Source organism: Dermochelys coriacea, chromosome 12 (assembly GCF_009764565.3).
Source record: "Dermochelys coriacea isolate rDerCor1 chromosome 12, rDerCor1.pri.v4, whole genome shotgun sequence".
Taxonomy (NCBI): domain Eukaryota; kingdom Metazoa; phylum Chordata; order Testudines; family Dermochelyidae; genus Dermochelys; species Dermochelys coriacea.
The window spans coordinates 1,928,996-1,954,114 of NC_050079.1; the positions used below are offsets into that span (position 1 = coordinate 1,928,996).

At 43.6% G+C, this 25,119-nt stretch overlaps 1 protein-coding gene across 15 annotated transcripts in view; it reads left to right on the top strand.

Annotated features, from left to right (window-relative positions):
- PDPR (pyruvate dehydrogenase phosphatase regulatory subunit) overlaps window positions 1–25,119 on the top strand; it is a 73,412-nt gene that overhangs the window by 35,002 nt on the left and 13,291 nt on the right. For 14 of the 15 annotated variants that reach the window (XM_043495377.1, XM_038368324.2, XM_043495380.1 and 11 more), the window contains 8 exons: window positions 259–408; window positions 12,432–12,624; window positions 14,987–15,111; window positions 19,137–19,292; window positions 19,390–19,523; window positions 22,659–22,807; window positions 24,444–24,556; window positions 24,996–25,090. In XM_043495377.1, the coding sequence (XP_043351312.1) occupies window positions 259–408; window positions 12,432–12,624; window positions 14,987–15,111; window positions 19,137–19,292; window positions 19,390–19,523; window positions 22,659–22,807; window positions 24,444–24,556; window positions 24,996–25,090 (1,115 nt within the window). Of the gene's footprint in view, window positions 1–258; window positions 409–1,287; window positions 1,339–12,431; window positions 12,625–14,986; window positions 15,112–19,136; window positions 19,293–19,389; window positions 19,524–22,658; window positions 22,808–24,443; window positions 24,557–24,995; window positions 25,091–25,119 lie in introns of those variants that run through there. The other variant, XM_043495386.1, reaches the window with a different exon arrangement.

The window sequence follows — 25,119 nt, forward strand, 5'->3', positions numbered from 1 at the left end:
ACACACTGTCTGTCTCTCTTTCTCTAGCAAGCATTTCCGCAACTAGTAAGTAATGTTTATGCTCCCCTGGGAACCCAGCTCTCTGACCTGAGGGCCTGATTCACTCTCTAGTGAATTCTCTTCACTGACTGATTTGTTAGTCATTTTTGTATTCCCAGCCTCTCTGTGTGGGGAGGATGGTCTGTTTTGATATAAACAAAGTTGTAATTTGTCCTGCACTTCCCAATCCTTTCACATGGTCTCATGTTTCCTCTGCAGCTATCGTGGACCCAGACGGCAGGATCTATATCCGCAGTTGGCAAGGTGGCATCCTCTCGGGAGGCTTTGAGAAGAACCCCAAGCCCATCTTTACTGAGGGTCGGAACCAGCTTGAGATTCAGAATCTGCATGAGGACTGGGATCACTTTGGTACGCTAATCAGACAGGGTTTACAGCAGGGTGGATTTGATTTAAATGAGGATTTAAATCACTAGTTAGGAAGACTCGATTTAAAAATGGATTTCTACATAAAGGTGCATTCTTGTTGGTTGTTATAACCTTAATACATATTCTTCACAACTCAGAAATAGATGTAGGTTTCATTTTTAGAAGTTACACACTATACATTTTTAAAATGATTTATTTTGAAAACTTTTCAGATTAGTTTTACAGCTATATCAGAAAATGAATGCTTGTTTGGTTATTTCATTTACCAAAGGTAATTGACGCAGATATTTATGAAGTCATTGGGAGGTGAACTATCTTTAATTCAACAGGTTAATGATTAATATTTGGAGGATTTTCTTGCCATGCTGTATTAGGAGGAGAACATCACCAGACAGATATTTAAATTGTTTTATTTAACTAAAACAACGTTATTCTGTAAAAGCAGCAAAGACTCCTGTGGCACCTTACAGACTAACAGATGTATTGGAGCATAAGCTTTCATGGGTGAATATCTACTTCTTCAGATGCATGCTAAGCAACATTATGCTGGATTTTTTTCTTCAATAGCAAACATATAATATTTTAACAAAACAAGCATATGAATTTTTTAATTTAGTTAAACATTCAAGTTTTTTTTAAAATCAGGTTTGTTTTTGTTAAAATTGTTTAAATTGAATTAAAAAAACCACAAAAATTAAATCGACTCTGTCAGCTAGGTCAACATAAAATATTGGCTTCTGCAGCTAACTCGGTCGTCTTCACCTTTATTTTCCTGTTTGTTCATAATCTGGAAAAGAAAAACAATCTTTCCTGCTTTTTCAGGTCCCAAACGATTTCTCAGTTTGGAATGAATTAGTCCAAAGGAAGAAAATATTCTTTCTACACCAGCAAAAGAAGCTACTGCTGTTAAAAGTGAGATTATCACTTCCACAGTCTCTGAATCCAAGTGCTTAAGTGACTTCCACCAGGTCACTGGTGTGACTTTCTTTAAAACATCATCAGCAAACATATATTTCTTGAATGGTTCACCCTTAGCTCTGAAATTTATTATAGTTGGCATTATGGAGGGATGATTGCTGGATGTCCATGTCATAGCCAACTCCTCTTCAGCAGTTAAGGTTTGACCTGGTACTGAGTATTGAGAATATTTGCAAGAAAATGAGCTGGAGATAGTGCTTGTTTCATTCGTTTTTTTGATGGTTGTAAATTAACTCTGTTTTTGCAGAGGGCAACAAAAATGATTAGGGGGGCTGGAGCACATGACTTATGAGGAGAGGCTGAGGGAACTGGGATTGTTTAGTCTGCAGAAGAAAAGAATGAGGGGGGGATTTGATAGCTGCTTTCAGCTACCTGAAAGGGTAAAGCCAAAGAGGATGGATCTAGACTGTTCTCAGTGGTACCAGATGACAGAACAAGGAGCGATGGTCTCAAGTTGCAGTGGGGGCGGTTTAGGTTGGATTTTAGGAAAATCTTTTTTACTAGGAGGTTGTGAAGCACTGGAATGTGTTACCTAGGGAGGTGGTGGAATCCCCTTCCTGAGAGGTTTTTAAGGTCAGGTTTGACAAAGCCCTGGCTGGGATGATTTAGTTGGGGATTGGTCCTGCTTTGAGCAGGGGGTTGGACTAGATGACCTCCTCAGGTCCCTTCCAATCCTATATTCTATGATTCTATGATTGCATATTTCTCTTTTTAAGATCTCACTCAGTTCCTTCCAGATTTCAACAGCGTCAGGCATAAAACAGCTATTTCCCTGCGTTTTGTTCAAGGCGACAGAAATAGGCTTCCGGGTACTCAGCGTATGTTCAACCTTTCTCTTAAGCCCAGTGTTGGGAACTTTGGCTGTGACAATGCCATCTATTTTTTCATGCTTTTGTTCACAAACTGTCATCAGATTAGGTTAGTTCTTGATCTAGTGCTCAAAACAGACCACTACTGAGTTCTATCGCATGACTTGTGGGAGAGTGAGCTTGATTTCTCCTACTTTTTTCAGAGCAGTAGGTGCAAAGTGGTTGTTATGGAAGTATTTTGCAATTTCAACAACATTAACCTTTATTTCTGGAACACTGAAGTCTTTGGCTAAGAAATGCATCAAATGAGCACTGCAACTGTATGTTATTAGCTTGGGACTCTCTTCACTCTCTTCTAAATAATTTCTTCTCATCTTGGATACATTTGCAGCATTGTCTGTGACGAAGCTGTGTACCAGACATTTGAATTTTTTTTCAGTTTGTTATAGCTTTTATTGCTACTTCTTGTAAGTATTCTGCTGTGTGTGCCTTTCATGATGTATCAGTTGTTGTTCTTCGAGAGGTGTCCCTATGGGTGCTCCACTGGTGTTGGTGCGCCCTTGTGCCGCTGTTTGGAGACTTTTACAGCAATACCCGTATCAGCCACGCATGCGCAGAGCCTGCCTCACATACCAGTCTTGTCTTAATAGTGCGCATGCGCGGCCGAACTCCTCAGTTCCTTCTCTACCATCCCCAGCCGGAGTTGGACCTACAGCAGACTCGTTAAAACTTTTTCTCTTACCCATTCTACATCCTTTCCCCCCTTAGTTTAGCACTCTAGTTACTAGATAAGTTCCTCAAAAAAAAAAAAAAAAAAGGAAGTTTCTCCCTTGTTCCTCTCAGCCTCCACCCGACGCTAATATGCCTGGCTCCCCGGGATTTAAGCAGTGCACTATGTGCAGGAACACCATCCCTATCTCGGATGATCACTCCCAGTGTATAAAATGCCTGGGGGAGTCCCTCATTCTTCAGAAATGTGCCCATTGTTCCAAATTAAAATCCAGGGCAAGTAAAGACCGAGAACTCCGCCTGAAAATGATTCTTGGGCAGGAGTCACTCGGACCTGCTTTTGACCCAGGTACGGGCTCCTCAGTGAACCGCAGCCCTCCCGCTTCAAAAAAGACAAAAGAGAAAACACCCGCCTCCCTCACCCAGAAGGGAAACATTGCAAGCAAAAAGGTTGCTGAGCAGGTCTTTTTCTTCTGTGCAGACCTTATCTCGGCTCAGCACCTTTGATGCGCCGGGTTCCTCCAGCATTGCACTAATCCCGCCTCTGGTTGCAGCGATAGCACAAGCTCCTGGTGCCGAGGCTTCAGGCTTCCAGTTGCCTGCCCCTCTCATGGCACTGTTCGGCACCGCAGTGGACACGGTGCCAGCACAGAGGACCTTCCCAGAACAGACCCGGGCTGTTCTTGCCTTCCCAGCACCACCAACCTCAGCACATGCATTGAGCGCTACGGTGCAGAGAACGTTGGTGCCGAACGACCCTCCAGCACCACAGGCATTCCTAACAGAGGGTTTATTCACACAGGCTCTCCGGCATCGCAGTTCATTCATTCACCGGACCTACAGGTGTCACCTAACCTACAGTCTCATCTACTTGACACCTATTTTTTTTTCCGGCCATTCACATGCAGTCTGGACAGCTGTCTCCTCCTGTATCTCACTTTTCTAGTGGTGAGGAAGCCATAGTGCAGGGAGACTTTTCATCATACCTGTTCTCCCAGTCACAGATCCAAATCAGCACTGGTCACACGAAATCTAGGTCTTCGTTCATCAAAGACCTCCCTCCCTAGTATACAAACCCATGGATGGCACCATCTATGTCCTTCCCCTGTCAGTAGCAATACTGAGGTCTGTGGGCACCATATAAGCAATTCCACTATGATAACCAAGATGCCAGAAATAGGAGCAATGCCACCTCGCCACCATACACCACAGTGCATACGGCTACGAATGAGACACAACAACAAGCTGTTACTCCACACTTCGATGAACACGCTACATATGCTTCCCCAACCCTTCTGGAGCCCGTATCCACACAGGATGAGGCTATACTGCCTGCCCCACCAACACGGTCGGATGATTTCTTAAAATTTCAAGACCTCTTCAAAAGAGTCGCCAACGAGTTGAGGATTAATCTGGAGGAAGTTTCTGAAAATCAGCATGAGATGACTGATCTCCTGCAACCTACATCCATATCCAAGATTGCCTTACTTATAAATTCAGCCATAATGGATCCTGCCAAAACTATATGGCAGACTGTTAGCACACTTACCTGTAAGCGAGCTGACTGGAAATATTTTATTCCTTCCAAAGAGTCTGAGTTCCTTTTTACTCACCCAGCGCCAAACTCCTTGGTAGTAGAGGCAGCTAACCAAAAGAACAAACACCAGTTTCCCAGGTCTACCCCAACTGTTAAAGACAGTAAAAAGCTGCACCTGTTTGATCATAAAGTGTATGCTTCGTCCACATTACAATTCTGGATATCTAATTATTTGTCCGTTCTGGCAAAACATGACCACAAAAACTATGAGAAACTCATGGACTTTATTGATGACATTCCAGAGAACAAAAAAAAAAAAAATCAGTTTAAAGCCATAGTCTCTGACGGGTAAATCATCTCCAGTACCACACTACAAGCTGTGCTTGATGTTGCTAATACAGCTGCAAGATCCACTGCTACAGCAGTTATGATGCATCAAGCTTCATGGCTTTTGTTGTCTTCTTTTCTTCGCGCAGTTCAGAATACCAACGAAGATCTCCCTTTTGATGTGGAAAACTATTTGCCAGTAACATCAATGATGTGCTTCACTCCATGAAGGACTCGAGAGCAACATTATGATCTCTGTATCCAAACCCCTACAAATAGGAGGAGACAAAAGAGATACCAACCTAATCAATGTCCACATTACCCGACATATACTCAACAAAGTCATGGACCACATGAACAACATTATCGCTGTACCAATTCATTGGCTCCATGTCAACTCCCTTCCACTAATAAGCAAATTTGAAGATGTGGGCGAGAGTATAGAAAACATCATCCCTACTTCAGTGCCCATTCCCTTCCTATCTTTGCCCCCCACCCTTTCCCTTTTCAGGGACCCCTCTCATGAACAACTGCTCCACCAAGATGTGCATCATCTCCTCTAATTAGGAGCAGTAGAACTAGTGATCGACCAACACAGAAGAAAAGAGTTCTACTCCCATTACTTTTAGCAGAAAAGCAAACTGGGGGATGGCAACCCATTGTTGACTTCAGATGCCTCAACAAATTCATTATTTAAAAAAAAATTTTAAAAAATTGACTCTTGCAACCATAATCCCAGCACTGAAGCAGGGAGATTGGTTTTCAGCCCTTGACCTGCAGGGCGCTTCATGTGACCATACATCCTGCCCATAGACATTTTATTTGCTTCATTCTGGGCTCACAACGCTACCAGTACAGGGTCCTACCTTTTGGTCTCTCGACTGTGCCTCATGTCTTTTTCAAATTTCTTTCAGTTATAACAGCTCATCTCAGAAGGCAGGGAATCATAATTTTTACCACCTCGATAACTACCTTTTCAAAGCCAGGACCCTCCAAGAAGCCGTTCAGTCTACACAACGGGCAGTCCAATGTTTCCATGCTCTTGGCCTGCAAATGAACAAAGAAAATCTACACTCATTCCCATCCCACAACTGGAGTTCATAGGAGCACATTTCGACTCACGCAAAAGAATAGCATCTCTCCCACTCCATCTGCTCAACACCATCAACCTTTTGGTTGCCAAGCTGTACAACAGTCCACAGGTCACTGCACGAGATTGCCTACAACTCCTTGGCCACATGGCCTCTTGCAATTTTGTAGTCAGGAACGCTCACCTCTTCATCAGGTGTTTTCCAAAGTTGGATGACCACTGCCTGCAGACGGAATGTCCATGGTCTGAACAACCTTTTACACATACCTCCCAGAATCAAGGACTCCCTCCACTAATGGACATTTGCCTCACAGCCTTTGCTCCGGGGTCCCCTTTCTACAGGACGTCCCGCCGGTTATCATAAGTACGGACGCATCCCTTATGGGATAGGGAGCGCACATGCCCCAGTACACTGCCCAGGGCTTTCGTCTCCTGCAGAGATGTCCCTTCACATCAATGTCTAGAACTCTGAATGATACGCAATGCCAGCCTCCATTTTCTTCCGTTCATACAAAGGCAACATGTCAGGATCATGACTGACAACATTGCCTGCATGTTCTATGTAAAGAGGCAAGGGGGGGGGGTGTGATCCCACTCCCTTTCTACAGAAACGATGAAATGATGGAACTGGTGTCTCAGACACAATGTCTGAATATCAGCTGCATACTTACCTGGCTCTCTCAATACCACCGCAGATGACCTCAGCAGAAGATTTCCCATAGACCACGAATGGGAACTAAACGAGGATATAGTACTAGACATATTCCACACATGGGGGTACCCAACCACAGACCTCTTTGCAACTGCCGCAAACGAGAAATGCCCAAGATTTTGTTCTAGAGCGGAACTAGGCAAACACTCCACAGAGGATGCGTTCATGTTCCCATGGAACACCAACCTAATGTATGCATTTCCCCGATACCACTCATACACAAAGTACTGATAAAAATATGAACAGACCAAGCCATGGTCATAATGATCGCCCCCACATGGCCCAGACAGGCATGGTACCCTTTCCTTGCCAAGATGGCGCTTTCCGCACCCATCCCACTACCGTTCCGCCTGAATCTCTTGTCCCAACAACACAGTCTACTACTCCACCCCAATTTAACCATGTTACACCTCAAGGTTTGGCTCCTTCATGGTTCTCTCATGCCGAGCAAACTTGCTCGGAGCAGTGTACTCGTTCATAGCACAACAAATTCTATATGCACCACCTACCTTCATAACTGGACAAGATTTACACACTGGTGGGCTGCCACAGAAACCGCTCCTTTTTTCCGCGCCTCTCCCGCTAATCCTCGACTATCTGTTAGAGATTAAACTCTCTGGACTCTTCCCTGAGTTCCATCAAAGTCCACTTGGCCTCAATTACAGTGTTCCTTGATGCCATTAACAGTAGACCTATCTTTGCTCACCCCATTACTAAGCGATTCCTTAAGGGACCCCAAACCCTATACCCAGACATCAAACCGCCTAATCCACCTTGGAACCTTCTCCTAGTCTTAACATGCCTAACCCAAAAACCATGAACCATTCGCCACATGTTCCCTCCTACATCTCTCTATGAAAACTGCGTTTCTAGTAGCAATTACCTCTGCAAGATGCGCAGGAGAAATTGCAGCACACATGGCAGATCCGCCATACACCATCTTTTTTAAGCACAAAGTATCCCGACGCCTACCCCCAGAATTCTTTCCATGTCAGTTAGCCTATCCATCTCCCTACCTTTTTCCATAATCACATGCAAATTCCTTTGAATCTACGATGCACACTTTAAGCATGTGCCGAGCTTTCTCCTTCTACTTGGACAGGACTAAAACCTTTAGGCATTCTGACAAGCTCTTCATCCCCATTGCAGAATGCTCTAAGGGCTTATCTGTCTGTAACCACAGACTTTCCAACTGGATCTTGAGTTGCATTTGTCTCTGCTCTCAATTACAGAATGTGACTCCCCCTACTTTTATCAGGACTCACTCCACCAGATACGTGGCAGCCTCAGTGGCCTCTGTACGTAATATCACCCTTAAGGACATTTCCAGAGCTGCCATTTAGACTTCTGAAAATACATTTGCAAAACATTATGCTCTTGTGCAGGGACCCATTACCAATACACGTGTGGGCAGAGCTGTTCTATCTACTGCATTCCTTCCAGATCCAAAATCCCTACCTCCTTGAGAGAGACTGCTTTTCCGTCACTGACAGTGGAGCAGCCACAGAGATACCCCTCGATGAAGAAGAGGAGGTTACTCACCTGTGCAGTAACTGACGTTCTTCGAGATGAGTGTCCCTGTGGGTGCTCCACTTCCCACCCTCCTCCCCTCTACTTCGGAGCTGGGGCGGCCTCCGTTGTAGAGAAGGAACTGAGGAGTTTGGCCACGCATGCGCACTATTAAGACAAGACTGGGATGTGAGGCAGGCTCCACACATGCTCAGCCGATACGGGTACTGCTGTAAAAATCTCCGAACAAGGGCACACCAACACCTACAGTGGAGCACCCATGGGGACACTCCTCTCGAAGAACGTCAGTTACTGCACAGGCGAGTAACCTCTTCTTTCTGTCAGGAAGATGTTCCCTTTTTCTGCTGTCACACAAGCACATACAACAGGATCATTGTGGACATTGCTCCACCCATCAAGACTCAGGTTAACAATTTCACCCTCTAGGTCTTTTGCACACTGCTCAATTTCTCTTTCATACACTTTATCCAGCAATTTGCCTGCGACATCTGCTCTGTTGAGTGGACTGTATCCTGGTCTTAATGACTGAACCATGTTAATGAAGTGTGGGTTCTCAATCATACGCAAAGGAGATTTTGTTGCATAAACAAACCGGGCAATTTTTTCATCAGTTGCCTCTTTTTGTAATCTGCTGGTTCTTATCACAAACTTATCTATAGTTGTTTCTGGGTGATGGAGTTTTGTTTTTGTTTGTATTTTTTTGCTACAGGTGATATACTGTGGCTATGTCAGGTTTCAGAGTAGCAGCCGTGTTAGTCTGTATTCGCAAAAAGAAAAGCAGTACTTGTGGCACCTTAGAGACTAACAAATTTATTAGAGCATAAGCTTTCGTGAGCTACAGCTCACTTCATCGGATGCATTTGGTGGAAAAAAAAAAGAACCAAATGCATCCGATGAAGTGAGCTGTAGCTCACGAAAGCTTATGCTCTAATAAATTTGTTAGTCTCTAAGGTGCCACAAGTACTGCTTTTCTTTTTGTGGCTATGTGACGTACATGATATGACTGAAACATTATCATTGGCAGATAACTCTGAAACTATAGAAAATGATGGTGATCTTGAAGGTGGATAGTCTTCAGAATCCTGTATGTTGAGAATGGATTCTATTAAAATAAATCAATGCAGTTATTTTAATTATTATTACCATACTGCTCATTTAGTATTATTCATTGCATTCGCTGACACTCAGTACTACTTTAAAGGTGAAATTGTAAAAGGAAGATCTGCCTATTTCAGCTATTTATTTTTTATCACAGCTGCATCTAAAATGATAGTACCATAGAGTAACAACTATATTTTTTGTTCAGCCATGAGAATTCAAGAATAATCCAGAAGGAGGACAGGCAGTCCTTAAGAAAGAAATATGAAATTAAAAAGTTTACCAACCTGAAGATCCTGCATGTTCAGACATGTCCCTTTCATCATCTTCAATGCAGCTTCCTCCTGAGAAGGAACATTTCTCATGATGTTGTTTCATTGAGGCAACCAAGCCTTACATTTCTTTGTTGCACTGTTTGCATTTTGCACGCATGCTTGTCACCCACAGGTAGAGGAACTTCATTAAAATATTCCCAAACTGGGTCTCTTTTATGGCCTGCTGCCATTGTAGGTTTCCCTTCTAGTGAGAGAATGGTATGGTAGATCTCAAATCAATGAAGGCTAAACTGAGAAAGACCTCAAGACTTCTGGAACATGCTGCTCAAACAGTTTCACTTTTGTTTCTACTGCCTGTCCCTCCCTTTTCACATTTATCTCCAGACGTCTTCTCCTTGTCCAGATCTATTCCATCCCAACAATCTTCTATTCATTGAATTTTTTGAAACTTTGCACTTTTAGAGAGAGGTAAGGGATTGACTGTGTACACAAATTTGCAGAGGGACAATAGGGTTGAGGTCTGTTATTTCTCACCTCTATATATTATTTATTTAAAAACATTTTTGCTGTTAACAAGCATGTTATCTCTGGAGACACAAATCCACAGTTTTGAGAACTGCAAAACTAATCATCTCTGATGGTATCTTCTAGACTGAGCCCTGAGTCCCATTGGGTAGATAGAAAGATTAACCTAAGTAATCTATACAGAAGCCCCTGGAACTCCATAAAATTGGGTCCCTAATCCATGAACTATTGGAACTCATTTACAAAACTTTTCTTAAACATTACATGAATATATTGTCTCATACTGTAGAATTAGAATTTATAATCCCTGTTCCATGATGAGATAGTTTTAATTAAGATACATTATAGCTCAAAGATACCTTTAGCAAGGTTTTTTTCCTCAAAAAGCATTTTATCAAAAAAAAATTTTTTTTTTAAATTATTTTTTTTAAAAATCATTGATTTTTATCCACCCTGGTTTATAGACTTTACATGGGCAGGGCTCCTACAGCAGCTCAACAGAGGGCTCAACGGGAAGGCAGTGCTGCCTACAAGGGAGACTGTGCTGTGGATTTGCTAGAACTCTTACCTGTCCTTTCTTAAGAGGCAGGGGAGGTTGGGCACTTTAATAAGTGGGTTCAGTTGTCAATTTGTGGGGCAATTAGTGTGAGAATCCCACTCCCATCAATTGCAGTTGCCTCGTTTGTGCATTGCTGGAAATCACCATTAGCCTTCAGCATGTCCGTTCACATACTTCAGTTTGTACCAAGTATAGGGCAGAAGAGCACTGTGCAAACCTCCCCAATGCATTTGATCTTAAAGCTACAGCACCAGCTGTTTCTCTGCTTACAGGCTCCCTGTTCAGCACCAGAAACCTGCCATGCACTTCTCATACTCTAGTCCTGCATCTCTTTTGAATAGGGAATTTTATGATACCTTTTATGTGGACAAAGTATAGCATGGCTGCTCCTGGATTCCTCCCACCCGGTGGGGTGGGGTGTTGGATTGTTTTTCCCCAGATGTACTGACTTGTATTTTCCCAAGTTGAATCTCATTTTTATTTTCTGTCCATAATTTTAACTAGAGGGTTGCAACTCTGTCTTCTCCCTTCCCTGCTGAACAGTTAAATCTTCCACTGCTTTTACTGACCCTACCTCAGGGCCTCCTCCACGAGAGCCTAACCTGCTCCTGTAGAGTTCTTCCTTTGTTGTGTCTTGTCTTAGCATGCTTTCCCTCACTGCTTCCCTTCCCCAGGGACTCTGGCATCTCCCCCTAGGGATCTCCTTGTAGGCCTTAGCTCAGGGCTTCTCCCACAGGAGCCTATGCCGCTCCCTGTGGGTTCTCCTACCTGTCAGAGTCCTGCCATCTCTGCAGTCAGAGTCTCCATCTCTTTCCCCCAAAGAATTCTTCATTGTGTTGTCTTTTCCTAACTGTTTCACAGCTAGGCTCACAAATTATTGTTCAAAAAAAGAAAAGGAGGACTTGTGGCACCTTAGAGACTAACACATTTATTTGAGCATAAGCTTTTGTGAGCTACAGCTCACTTCATTGGATGCATGAGCTGTAGCTCACGAAAGTTTATGCTCAAATAAATGTGTTAGTCTCTAAGGTGCCACAAGTCCTCCTGTTCTTTTTGCGAATACAGACTAACATGGCTGCTACTCTGACACCTGTAAATTATTGTTCAGTTGCCATATGACAGTCACTTGGGCAGAGGGGGGCTTGCTTGCTGCTGGTCACAGGCAAGGCTGCGCCTGGCTTGCTTTAAAGGGTCCACCAGCCTTTGATACTGCTGTTCTAGATATCTTATAAGACCAGACCTGACACCGGCTGCTTTGAGACCCCGCTCTATGAAATTCAGAACCCTATACTCACGCTGGAATCCTCATATGTGTGGAGAGTGGGCATAAAATCTTTATTTCTGTTCAGACATTTTTAAGGGAACATGAAACTTGACCATTTTAGTGCTTGCAGCTGCTGAATTTTGAGCAAAGGAAGGTGAGAGCTTTTATATAAAATACCTTGCGGAGGGAAACCCCAAACGAAAAAAAAATTGAAATGAGATAATTTGCTTTTTGGGGATAGCCAGTTCTTCATACCCCCAAAAGGGTTCTCTTTCAGGGTTGATCCATTTTAATTAGCCTGAGAAGGCAAACTCTGCTAGGTTTCCTACCCTTCTGCTGATCTATACCTGTGGTACTTTACAGAAAATGTCCAGTTTGTCCCATGGATGCACTGAGACATGGAAGATACTGCTGTCTGTTAAGATCATACAGCTTACTGTTTGTCTGTCTTGGTGTAAATGTTCTGATTTGTGTGTCTGGTTTTGGGATGGAGGAGGAGTGTCTGAAGTGTCTGTAGACTAAAGGCCGTGTTTTATCAGGATTAAATTGTCTTGTTTTGTTTTGGTGACTAGAGCCACTGCTGAGTTCTCTTCTGCGGAGGATGCCGAGGTTGGAGGCTTTGGAGATCATGCAGTTAGTGAACTGCCCAGAATCCTTCACTCCAGATATGCGGTGTATCATGGGAGAGTCGCCCACGGTACAGGGCTACTTCGTCCTGGCTGGAATGAACTCGGCTGGCACCTCTTTCAGTGGAGGAGCAGGCAAGTAAGTGGCTCACGAGCAATGTTCCCTCTAATTTTTATGTCCATGTATGGAATGAATTACACATCTACCCAGATATAACGCTGTCCTCGGGAGCCAAAAAATCTTACTGCGTTATAGGTGAAACCGTGTTATATCAAACTTGCTTTGATCCACTGGAGCGCGCAGCCCTTCCCCCCCGGAGCGCTGCTTTCCTGCGTTATATACGAATTTGTGTTATATTGGGTCATGTTATATCAGGGTAGAGGTGAATGTTATATGCACCAATATGGAAGTGACGTTTGACGGGGCGGGACCCAGGGGTTCGGTGTGTGTGTGGGAGCTCAGGGCTGTGGCAGAGGGTTGGGGTGCGGGGGTGGGGGCTCCAGCTGGGTGTGTGGGCTATGGGGTGGGGCTGGGGATGAGGAGTTCGGTGTGCAGGCTGCCCCTGGGCTGGGGCCGGAGGACTCCCCCCAGCCCTGTCCCCACTGGCGACAGCCCCTGGAGAGAGGCGCTTCTCCCCAACGGCAACCCTGCATGCCCCCAACTTCCTCCCCTCCCCGTCTACCTCTCTCCTCTCCCCGGCCTGCGCGGCCCTTTAAGCCTGCTGTGCAGCTTAGAGGGAACTTAGCTCACTGGTATAGTGCAAGAGGCACAGTGCAGTTTTGTGTACCACAAGACAACATGCAGAATTTGACCATGTAAAACTGTTTGTCAATTCATGGGAGCCTGAGCTTATTCAAGAAAGCAGCCTGGGTTATGAAAGAGCACTGCATTCGAGAGGGTGAAAAGCATATTGCATTTTCTCTGATTTCCTTCTCTGGGGGGGTTTCTGACTAATCAAGTTGTTGGCTTTCCCTGCGCATCTTCTTTGGGCTCCATATGTCAAGGACCAACAGCTTGCTGAAGACTGATGAGGCTACTTGCACGGTCCACCAGTCCTGTTCCTTTTCCCATCTGGCAGAAGTAAATGCTGAGCACAGCACAGCTCATCTTGTCCCTTGTGCACAGACTGGGTGCGTTGCCTCTGTGGTGCTGCCACAAGAGGGGGGAAACTCCTAAATCCTGGACCTGCAGACCAGCCTCTCTCAGGCCAGATTGTTCAGGTGACTCTCAGAGTTAATTTTCAGTAAAAATGCAGGCGATAAAGTACTTTGTACTATAAATACTAATGTGAGTTAAATGTTGGTGAAAGGTTCTGGGGTTCACTACCCTGGAGACACATTTATATATTTCCCAAACAAAGATCCCCCACACTTCCTTCTGCCAGCATCCTAGGGTTGTGATGACTCCCTGATAGGTTAGACTGTCACACAAATCCAGGAACTTTGACAGATTTGTACAAATCACATCCAGGAAAAAAGGCTGCATTTAAAATGGCTGCTGCCCCTCATCCTGGTTCTCCCTCAACCACTCTCTCCTATTGTGGTTCCATCTTGGCACCCTGATCTGGCCCAGCATCCTCTGCCCCAACCCATTGCCTTCCATTAGTCAGGATCCTTCCTATCATCCCAGCCCCAGAGTGACCTCTGTTTTTCCCCCTTCTTCTGTGTTGGCTGTTGATATCTAGATTTAGTATCCGTTTGGTTCTGGTAGCCATTAGTTGTCAGGTGATTCACAAAAAAAAGGGAATCCTCCATTTTTCTCTATCATAATAAGGTCCATAGCACCATTACAGGAAGATCTGCAGCCTATTTCAGTTTTTGGGTCAGAACTAGACCTGTCCATTTGTCCGTTCAAGCTGTCTGTCTTGACATTGCATTAACATAGCTTTCTCCGTAGATTTTCTGATGACCCCTTTGCTATTGTCTCTGCCAGCCAAATGTGTTGAACTGTTCTGCTTTAATTTGAGCTGCTCTCTTCCTTTTAGCTTTCTGTCATTCTGACTTGACAGGGGTCTGGAGTACACCTTCCAGGCTTAGCTTAGTCATTGCCGGAGGTGTTGCCAAATGTAACCTCCAACTTGACAGGTACCTTCTGCTAAGGAGTGAGCCTGCACCAGATACTGGAAATGACAAAGATTAAGCATACTTCAACCCTTCCTGCTTTGTGTATCCTAAGGATTTAGCATAATGCCAGCCATGCTAGCAGTCTTGTACTCTGTGGTTTCACTTGCAGTGTCCTCAGCTTCCATTGCTCTGTGCGGTAAATTTCATTGCAGTGGGAAGTTAATAATTCCATTATCTCGTGGCTGGTTTTGTTTTAGATTGAAATCTCCCAGCTCCCATTGCTTTCTGTATTATTGTAACCTTCTTATTCAAAGCCTCTGCTGATTGCACAAAATCCTGGTGCCCAAATTCCCATTACTCCTTGACTTAAGAGCTAGACTCTTGCTCATAGTGCTTCAATTAACATCCAGATCCTCCTTGGTTTCTGCCTTCAACAGGTACCTGGCTGAGTGGATGGTAAATGGTTGCCCATCAGAAAATGTTTGGCCACTGGACCTGAAGCGCTTTGGTGCCCTTCAGAGCAGTCGCACCTTCCTCCGTCACCGCGTCATGGAAGTAATGCGTAAGTAATCTTCCAGTGTACTTACTATTCTAGTCTAGATAGGTTCTTATATTGCGCTTATCACCGTAATACCCAAACATCTGCCACTGGTACACTGGGCAACATGACTAACATCTGTCAAGTGTTGTTCTTTTATCCTCTTCCCCCGGGGAAGAAATGTTTTTCAGTGGAGTGTCTTGTTTTGATGGGGTTTTAGGTTTGTGAAAATATATATATTCATGTTGCACTGTATTTATGTTAGAGAAGGCAAGATCGAAGTGGAAGGTGGTGAGGTTTGTGATGACTCTGTCTAGCATTCACAGAGGTGTGTAGGACTCTGTTGTCTCTGCTGCACCTTTTCTTCTCCCAGCATTGAACTGCAGTCATTCTGAGGGCCACTTTCTCCCTTCTGGCCCTCTGGATGGCCCTGTAGCCTTTGCCCAATAGGAGAGAGCACCTGGTTTCCTCACAGATAGTTAATAGCACTCTGCTAATCTGTTCCAGAGAGATGCTCCTATATTGGTGCTACAGACACCTTTGTACTTGTCTGCTCACCCAACACTGTTTAGACCTTGTGGTTTTTATCCTGGTTAACATATCTTCTGCATGCAAATCCCGTGCATGGCCGGCAAGGACTCCAATAGAATAAAGGCAGTGCAGAATGGTGGATTGTCTGTAACTTGAAGTCTTTAAATCAAGATTTAGAATGTATGGGTCTATTACAGGAGTGGGTGGGAGAAGTTCTATAGCCTGCGATGTGCAGGAGGTTAGACTAGATGATCCTGATGGTCCCTTCTGGCCATAAAGTCTGAGTCTGTGAAAGTTTCCACCTAAAAGCATTGTATTGTCCCAAGCATCCTGATGGTTTGTGTCAGTATAATGTGAAAATGCAAATTTAGGAATATTGAGTCTAATGATCTTTTATCAGTTCTAAAGGTTTTATAGACACGCTCCACTGTCAGGGGCAGAATGGCTCAGCAGGCTGCTGCTGTGTGTATTTCCCCTCATGCCACAGTTTCTAATCGAGGCTCATAATCTTGTATATTAAGTGCCTTGTAGGGTGAGGCCCATCATTATATGTTTCTTCCTGTCACTGGGTAATCTTGCGTGAAACATAACTGAACTTCAGTGAAGAGTGGCTTTAGATGGGAAGAGTCCTGTCTCACTGTTTTTAAAGGTGGAGGTAAGGATGGAACAGAAGTGACAATCAAAAGAGTAACTAAAGGAATCAGAAGTCCTAAGCTAAAAATATGTATGTTAAGGTCAGAGCAAAAGAATTGCAGGGTAAACTCTTGGCTCACTTATGTCCAAAAAACCCCATGTTTAGAGTACCTTTCTTGTACCCTGTAGAATCACAGCAGATTCCAAATTTGGCACTCACTCACATCAGTGTACATCCTGAGAAACATCACTGAGTTACTGTAGCTATTCTGGGTAAATTAACACCATATTCAGCCCCTGATCTTCTCACATTTTGTATTCTAATCGAAACATCACTCTCTTCTCTTCCCACCCCCTTCCCTCGGGACACTGGTCCAATATCATATAAGGATGGTAAAAATGCCAGTCATGATGCAGAGGGGACCAATGTATTCAATTAAATATTTCTGCTCTGTGTTTGGAAAGAAGCAGCATGTAGTATTCATATCTTACCATGATAAGGAGATACTTCCTGTTCCTTCAGTAACTAGGGAAGATGTCAAACAGCAGCTACTAAAGTTTAACATATTTAAATCAGCAAGACTGGATAACTTGCACCCAGGAGTAGTAAAGAATTGGCTGAGCAGCTCTCTAAACTATTAATATTAATTTTTAACAAATCTTGGGACACTGGGTAAGTTCCAGAGAAGTGGAATAAAGCTAATGTTTTAAAATAAGGGTAAATGAGATGACTTGGGTAACTATAGGCTGGGTATCCTGACATCATTCCCAAGCAAAATCATGGAAAAGCTGATATGGGATGAATCAGTAAAAGATTAAAGGATGGTAGCATAATTAATGCCAGTCAGCATGGTTCTGTGGAAAATAGGTCTTGTCAAACTAACTTGATATCCTCTTTTGATGAGATTACAAATTGGATTAATAAAGTTAACTGTGTTGAAATAAAATATGTAGACTTCCTGTAAGGTATTTAATTTAGTCCCACATGACATTGATTTTCTGTTGTGGTACTTTTTTTTTTTTAAAATGTAGTTCATATTACATAGATCAAAAAAAACCTGATAGACCTCAAGAAGTAACTGTAAATGGGGAATCATAGTCCTTTGGGGATATTTCTAATGATTCCAGTGAGGATCTGTTCTTAGCCCAATGCTGTTCAATATTTTTTTCAACAATCTGGAGGAAAATATAAAATCATTGCTGATAAAAGTTGCAATGACACAAAAATTGGTGGAGTGGTAAATAATGATGGGGTCATTTATACCTACTGATCAGGATTGCTTGGTAAATTCGGCTCATCTGAACATGGTGCATTTTAGTGCAGCCAAATACAAGGTCATACTTCTAGGAATAAACACTTTTACAAGATGAGTGACAATGTCCTCTAATGTCCTCACTCTGAAAAAGATGTAGAGGTAATGATAGATAACCAAATGAACATGAGCTCACAGTGTGATGCTGTAGCAAAGAGGGTGAATGTAATTTTGTATTTATAAGCAGGGAATATCAAAAAGGAGTAGGGAGGCTGTATTACCTCTGTTTACAGCATTAGTGAGGCCACTCCTGGAATATGTTGTCCAGTTCTGGTGCCCACACTTGAAAAAGGATGTTAAAAAATTGGAAAGGGTTCAGAATAGAGCAACAAGAATGCTTCAAGGTTTGGAAAGAGACTTACGAGGTTATGACAAGAGACTTAAGAAGCTCAACTATTTAGTTTATCCATAAGTTGGTTAAGAGGTGACTTGATCACAGTCTGTTAAGGCCTAAATGGGAAAGACATTTCTGACAATAGAGTGCTCTTCAATTAAGCAGGAGAAGGCCATGGTTGGAAGCTGAAGCTGGACAAATTCAGACTAGAAACAAGATGCAAACTTTTGGCAGTGAGGGTAATTAGTCATTGGGACAACTTACACTGAGATGTGGTGGATTCTCCATCACTTGTAATATTTAAATCTAGACTGGATGTCTTTCTTAAAGATATGCTGTAGCTCAGTTAGAAGTTATGGGCTTGATGCAGAAATTACGGGCAGAGGTTCTATGGTCTGTGTTATGCAAGAGATCAGACTAGATGATCACAGTGATTCCTTCTGCTGTTTAAAAGCTATGACACGTGCACCCAGCTGCCATGGCATAGAATTTGGGGGCAGGCTGGTGAGAGAAGGCTAGATATGGCTCCAGATATATGTAATCAAGCCACCCATTGGTAATAGTGGAGTAAGGCTGTTCCATAATCTAGAACTATAGTGTTGTGTTATAACTAGCAAACAACAATCAGAACCTAGAAATAAAAACAAGGAGTGCTTGTGGCACCTTAGAGATGAACAAATTTATTTGGGCATAAGCTTTCTGGGCTAAAACCCATTTCATCAGATGCATGCCGTGGAAAATACAGTAGGCAGATAGATATAGATATATAGATATAGATATAGATACACAGTACGTGAAAAGATGGGAGTTGCCTTACCGGGGGGGGAGGGGTCCGTGCTAACAAGACAATTCAATTAATAGTTAGTCTTGCACTCAGCAATTTTATGAACCCTTTTCCTGCTACTCCTCATCTCGGCTTCTGTACTGCATCGAACTTACCAGTGTCCTTTGAAGAGCTGACATTTGAATGACAGCACTTCAGAAATGACATACTTGATATAATGGGACAGGATTGAAAAGTGAAGTTGGGTACCATAAACAGTAACAAGACAGCTGAATACCAGAATTCTTTCTTCAGCTATGATTTTGCTACCTTATAAACTCTCTAGAAGTACTGCAGAATGGGTACATTTTAACTGTTAGAAAGGAATACTTGTGAGGAAGGGCAGTCTTTATAAGGAAGCTGAGCTGAAGTGTCAGCAAGTTAGCTGATATTTGGCCACCCTTGACCATTACAGCCCTGATCTATGATCTGAAGGTTCCCCGTTGGGACTTCCAGACTGGCAGGCAGTTGCGTACTTCCCCTCTGTATGATCGCCTGGATGCCCAGGGAGCCAGATGGATGGAAAAGCATGGATTCGAGAGACCCAAGTACTTTGTCCCACCAGGGAAAGGTGAGATCATATTCTCCTCTGCATAGACCATTCCTGTTGATTTAATGTGAATTGCAGTCAGCTTATGAATTGCTCTCTTGATTCTTGCCTTCCGTAGATCTGTTGGCATTGGATCAGAGCAAGACCTTCTACAAACCAGATTGGTTTGATATTGTGGGGTCAGAGGTCAAGTGCTGTAAGGAGGCTGTGTGTGTAATTGACATGTCATCTTTTACCAAGTTTGAAATAAGCGTAAGTACCTCAGGGGTGACAAAGGGACAGACTGCCAAATGCTGTTTATTGTGGGCTGTTCGCTGCTTTCTTAAAATTGCTATATCATAGACTCACAGAATATCAGGATTGGAAGGGACCTCAGAAAGTCATCTAGTCCAACCCCCCCTGCTCAAAGCAGGACCAACACCAACTAAATCATCCCAGCCATGGCTTTGTCAAGCCTGACCTTTAAAAACCTCTAAGGAAGATTCCACCACCTCCCTAGGTAACCCATTCCCTCCTAGTGAAAAAGTTTTTCCTAACATCCAACCTAAACTTTCCCCACTACCACTTGAGACCATTACTCCTTGTTCTATCCTCTTTGGAACCCCCTTTCAGGTAGTTGAAAGCAGCTATCAAATCCCCCCTCATTCTTTTCTTCTGCAGACTAAATAATACTAGTTCCCTCAGCCTCTCCTCATAAATCATGTACTCCAGCCCCCTAATCATTTTTGTTACCCTCTGCTGGACTCTTTCCAATTTTTCCACATCCTTCTTGTAGTGTGGGGCCCAAAACTGGACACAGTACTCCAGATGAGGCCTCAACAGTGCCGAATAGAGGGGAATGATCACGTCTCTCGATCTGCTGGCAATGTTCCTCCTTATGCAGCCCAAATGCCATTAGCCTTCTTGGCAACAAGGGCACACTGTTGACTCATATCCAGCTTCTCATCCACTGTAACCTCTAGATCCTTTTGTGCAGAACTGCTGCCTAGCCACTTGGTCCCTAGTCTGTAGCGGTGCACGGGATTCTTCCTTCCTAAGTGCAGGACTCTGCACTTGTCCTTGTTGAACCTCGTCAGATTTTTTTTAGCCCAATTTTCTAATTTGTGTAGGTCCCTCTGTATCCTATCCCTACCCTCCAGCGTATCTACCACTCCTCCCAATTTAGTGTCATCTGCAAACATGATGAGGGTGCAATCCACACCATCCTCCAGATCATTAATGAAGCTATTGAATAAAACAGGCCCCAGAACCTACCCTTGGGGCACTCCACTTGATACTGGCTGCCAAATAGACATGGAGCCATTGATCACTACCTGTTGAGCCCGACGATCTAGACCTTGATCACTACCCATTGAGCCCAACAATCAGTCATCCTGGACCTCACCTAATCGCCATGAGTTTTCAAAGATAATGGCCAATGGCTCTACAATCACAACCACCAATTCCTTTAGCATCCTCGGATGCAGTGCACCTGGCCCCATGGACTTGTGCTTGTCCAGCTTTCTAAATAATTCTGAAGCACTTCTTTCTCCACAGAAGGCTGGTCACCTCCTCCCCATATTGTGCTGCCCAGTGCAGTAGTCTGGGAGCTGACCTTGCTCGTGAAGACAGAGGTGAAAAAAGCGTTGAATACATTAGCTTTTTCCACATCCTCTGTCACTAGGTTGCCTCCCTCATTCAGTAAGGGGCCCACACTTTCCCTGACCACCTTCTTGTTGCTAACATACCTGTAGAAACCCTTCTTGTTACTCTTAACATCCCTTGCTAGTTGCAACTCCAAGTGTGATTTGGCCTTCCTGATTTCACTCCTGCATGTCTGAACAATATTTTTATACTCCTCCCTGGTCATTTGTCCAAGCTTCCACCTTGTAAGCTTCTTTTTTGTGTTTAAGATCAGCAAGGACTTCACTGTTAAGCCAAGCTGGTCGCCTGCCATAGTTACTGTTCTTTCTACACATGGGGATAGTTTGTTCCTGTAACCTCAATAAGGATTCTTTAAAATACAGCCAGCTCTCCTGGACTCCTTTCCCCCTCATGATATTCTCCAGGTGAGCCTGCCCATCAGTTCCCTGAGAGAGTCAAAGTCTGCTTTTCTGAAGTTCAGGGTCTGTATTCTGCTGCTCTCCTTTCTTCCTTGTGTCAGCATCCTGAACTCAACCATCTCATGATCACTGCCCCTCAGGTTCCCATCCATTTTTGCTTCCCCTACTAATTCTTCCCTGTTTGTGAGCAGCAGGTCGAGAAGAGCTCTGTCCCTAGTTGGTTCCTCCAGCACTTACACCAGGAAATGGTCCCCTACACTTTCCAAAAACTTCCTGGATTGTCTGCACCGCTGTATTGCTCTCCCAGCAGATATTGGGGTGATTGAAGTCTCCCACGAGAACCAGGGCCTGTGATCTAGTAACTTGTTAGTTGCCGGAAGAAAGCCTCGTCCACCTCATCCCCCTGGTCTGGTGGTCTATAGCAGACTCCCACCACGACATCACCCTTGTTGCTCACACTTCTAAACTTAATCCAGAGACTCTCGTGTTTTTCTGCAGTTTCATACTTGAGCTCTGAGCAGTCATATTGCTCCCTTACATACAATGCAACTCCCCCACCTTTTCTGCCCTGCCTCTTCTTCCTGAACAGTTTATATCCATCCATGACAGTACTCCAGTCATGTGAGTTATCCACCAAGTCTCTATTCCAATCACATCATAATTCCTTGACTGTGCCAGAACTTCCAGTTCTCCCTGCTTGTTTCCCAGGCTTCTTACATTTGTGTGTAGACACTTAAGATAACTCACTGATGTTCCTGTTTTCTCAGTATGAGGCAGGAGTCCTCCCCTCTTGCCGCTCTCCTGCTTGTGCTTCCTCCTGGTATCCCACTTCCCCACTTACCTCAGGGCTTTGGTCTCCTTCCCCCAGTGAGCCTAGTTTAAAGCCCTCCTCACTAGGTTAGCCAGCCTGCTTGCGAAGATGCTCTTCCCTCTTCATTAGGTGGAGCCCGTCTCTGCCTAGCACTCCTCCTTCTTGGAACAGTACGCCCCATTGGGGATAGATATAGGAGGAAGAATTGTATGATCAATTTCTGCTTTTACCACAGGCTGTAACATTCTGATTGTATGATTAGTATTTATTTGTACTACCCTTTGTGGTTTAATTTAGAGTATTTGTGACAAGATTAATTAGAATTATTAGACTTAGCTTTCTGAAAATTCTTGGATATTCTTGTATTATGTGAAAAGCCTTGGCCATCTCTGTAATTACCATTACGAATTGAGAGGCTTTTGGTGGGATGAATCGTGGGTGCTATGTAGAACAGCCTCCATGACTTTGCATTGCCCTGCAGCTTGTTGCTCAGCCAACTAGCCTGATCCTCTCTTTCCATCTCAATCCCTGCAGTCCACAGGGGATCAGGCACTGGAGTTTCTGCAGTATCTCTTCTCGAATGACCTGGATGTGCCAGTTGGGCACATTGTGCACACAGGCATGCTCAATGAAGAAGGAGGGTATGAGAATGACTGCAGCATTGCACGATTAAATAAGCGCAGGTAAGTCAGCACAGCAGCATCCTTATTTAACAGTCAGTTTCTCTGTGTTCTTGGCGTTAATCTCAGTTTCCATAGTACTTCTTATTGCAGATAAGTCAGCGTCTTCATTTTCTTTCCCTTTTAGTAGTCCTTTGCTGCAATTAAGTCTGATTTTTCCACCCCCACAGTGTCCTAATCTCCTCATCCAGTAGAATGACTGTTTGTAACAAGGCAACGTGAGGGAAAACCATCTTTTCTCTGTTGGTGCAGTAATAAGTGTATGTTTTTAAAAGGATGTGTGTTAGAGCCTGAAATATTAAGCTTCTTAAAGGGAAGGTAAATTCTATTTAGCAATCCTTTGAAGCTGTTATTAATGTTTTCCTAATTATTTAAAATACAAGACAGAATGCACACACATTGGATTCTAGGCAACCCTGCCAGCATAACTGCGCTGAACCCTCACCTCCTCTCTCCTTGATTATTTAACTCCACATATGTTGTTGTATGACTTCCCCAATCATCAGCTCTCCAGATTATAGCCTGTGCAAACTTCTGTTGCCTGCCCCCACCCCATAGATGTACAGTGTAGCATGGTCACATGGTCCAGTGCTTGGAGAGCTCCACTGATTTCTCATTCATTTCAGGATCAAGTCCAAAGCTTCCCTCATTTTTAAAACTCTCCGTGGATATGTTCTAATCTATCTTGCATAGCTTATATCTCTCTCCTCCATTCCCCTCTCACAGCATCAGTTTTCTTTATGTCCCACCGCAGTCTCCCTATTGTTAGTGTGAGAACCTTCTCCTTTGCAGCTCTTGCTGTCTGGAATAGTTTCTTTTTATCTCGTCATTGCATTAGTTCTCTGTGTGTTTTCATATACCAGGTGAATGCACTTGTGTAATCCTTTTAGTTTTCCCTCCTATTATTCATTTCTTCAGCTGTTTTATCTAACTCAGTAAAGCACTTCGGGGTTCACTTTGTATGAAAGACATTAAACTAAATAAAGGTGTATTAGGTCTTCAGAGATATAAATATAAATACCATTCATTTTACTGTATCAAATTGAGTTCTGTTTCCTTGGTAACTGATACAAATAACCGCCCAAGGTGTACCGACAGGCAGTTCTTCACTCATTTTTCTTGGAACAGGAAATTACACAGGGAGTAGAACCACTTATTTGTTATTGGAGTAGCTAGAATCTTGGTGGCTGCAGAGAGGTATGAATAGTTAATTATTTGCACTGTGGTCATGACATTTGAGATGCCTCATGTTCTTTAGGAATTGACACCGTCTCTAGTCCATCTCTTGTGCCTCTATTCCTTAAATAAATCACCAGCACTCTTAACACTCCAAGGCTATGATTTCCCATTGTGATAGGTTTCAGAGTAGCAGCCGTGTTAGTCTGTATTCGCAAAAAGAAAAGGAGTACTTGTGGCACCTTAGAGACTAACAAATTTATTAGAGCATAAGCTTTCGTGAGCTACAGCTCACTTCATCGGATGTGACTTTATACATGGTCTTAGCAAAGCAATTTGCCTCTGTTCTTGTTTGCTCAGGGGATTACTGCCTGGCTCTAGAGTTCAGAGAAGTGAGTTAGAATGAAAAAGGCTCACCATGTGGCCATCCAGTCACTGTCCCGCTTTTAATTTTCTATTCTAGCTTCTTCATGATTTCTCCTACTGACCAGCAAGTCCACTGCTGGGCCTGGCTCAAAAAGCATATGCCTAATGACAGTAACTTGCTCTTGGAGGATGTAACCTGGAAGTATACCGGTAAGACATGTCTGGAGGCAGAGGTGAAATTGCCCTGAAATTCTGCATGTTTTTTTTTTTTTTTATTACTATCACTGCTAACTAATCAGTTGTGTAATCTGTTCACCATGACACTCAGGTCTTTTTTCCTGAATGGTTACATAGAACCCAATAATGTGTCTGAGTAGTTCAAACTGTTCCTTCCAATGTGCATAAGCTTAGACGTCACTTCCACTTCCTCACAGGCTCCCAAGAGAGCAGCTAGCTGACCCCTGGAAGATCTTTTTCCATTTCTAGTTTCTGTGAATCTCTATAAATCTTGTGACTATTGTCCATAGCAACAATTGGTACAGAAATCAGAGACTGGAAAAAGGTAAGGTAAGCATGCAGCCAGATGGAACCTTTCCCTTCATCCATCTTATTACTCAGTTGTAGAAAACTTTTTTCTTTCTCCATCTAGCTCTCAATCTGATTGGCCCTCGTGCAGTGGACGTGCTGTCGGAATTATCCTATGTCCCAATGACTCCAGAACACTTCCCGTCTCTCTTTTGCAAGGTAGGTGACTTGCATTTACAGATGAGAGT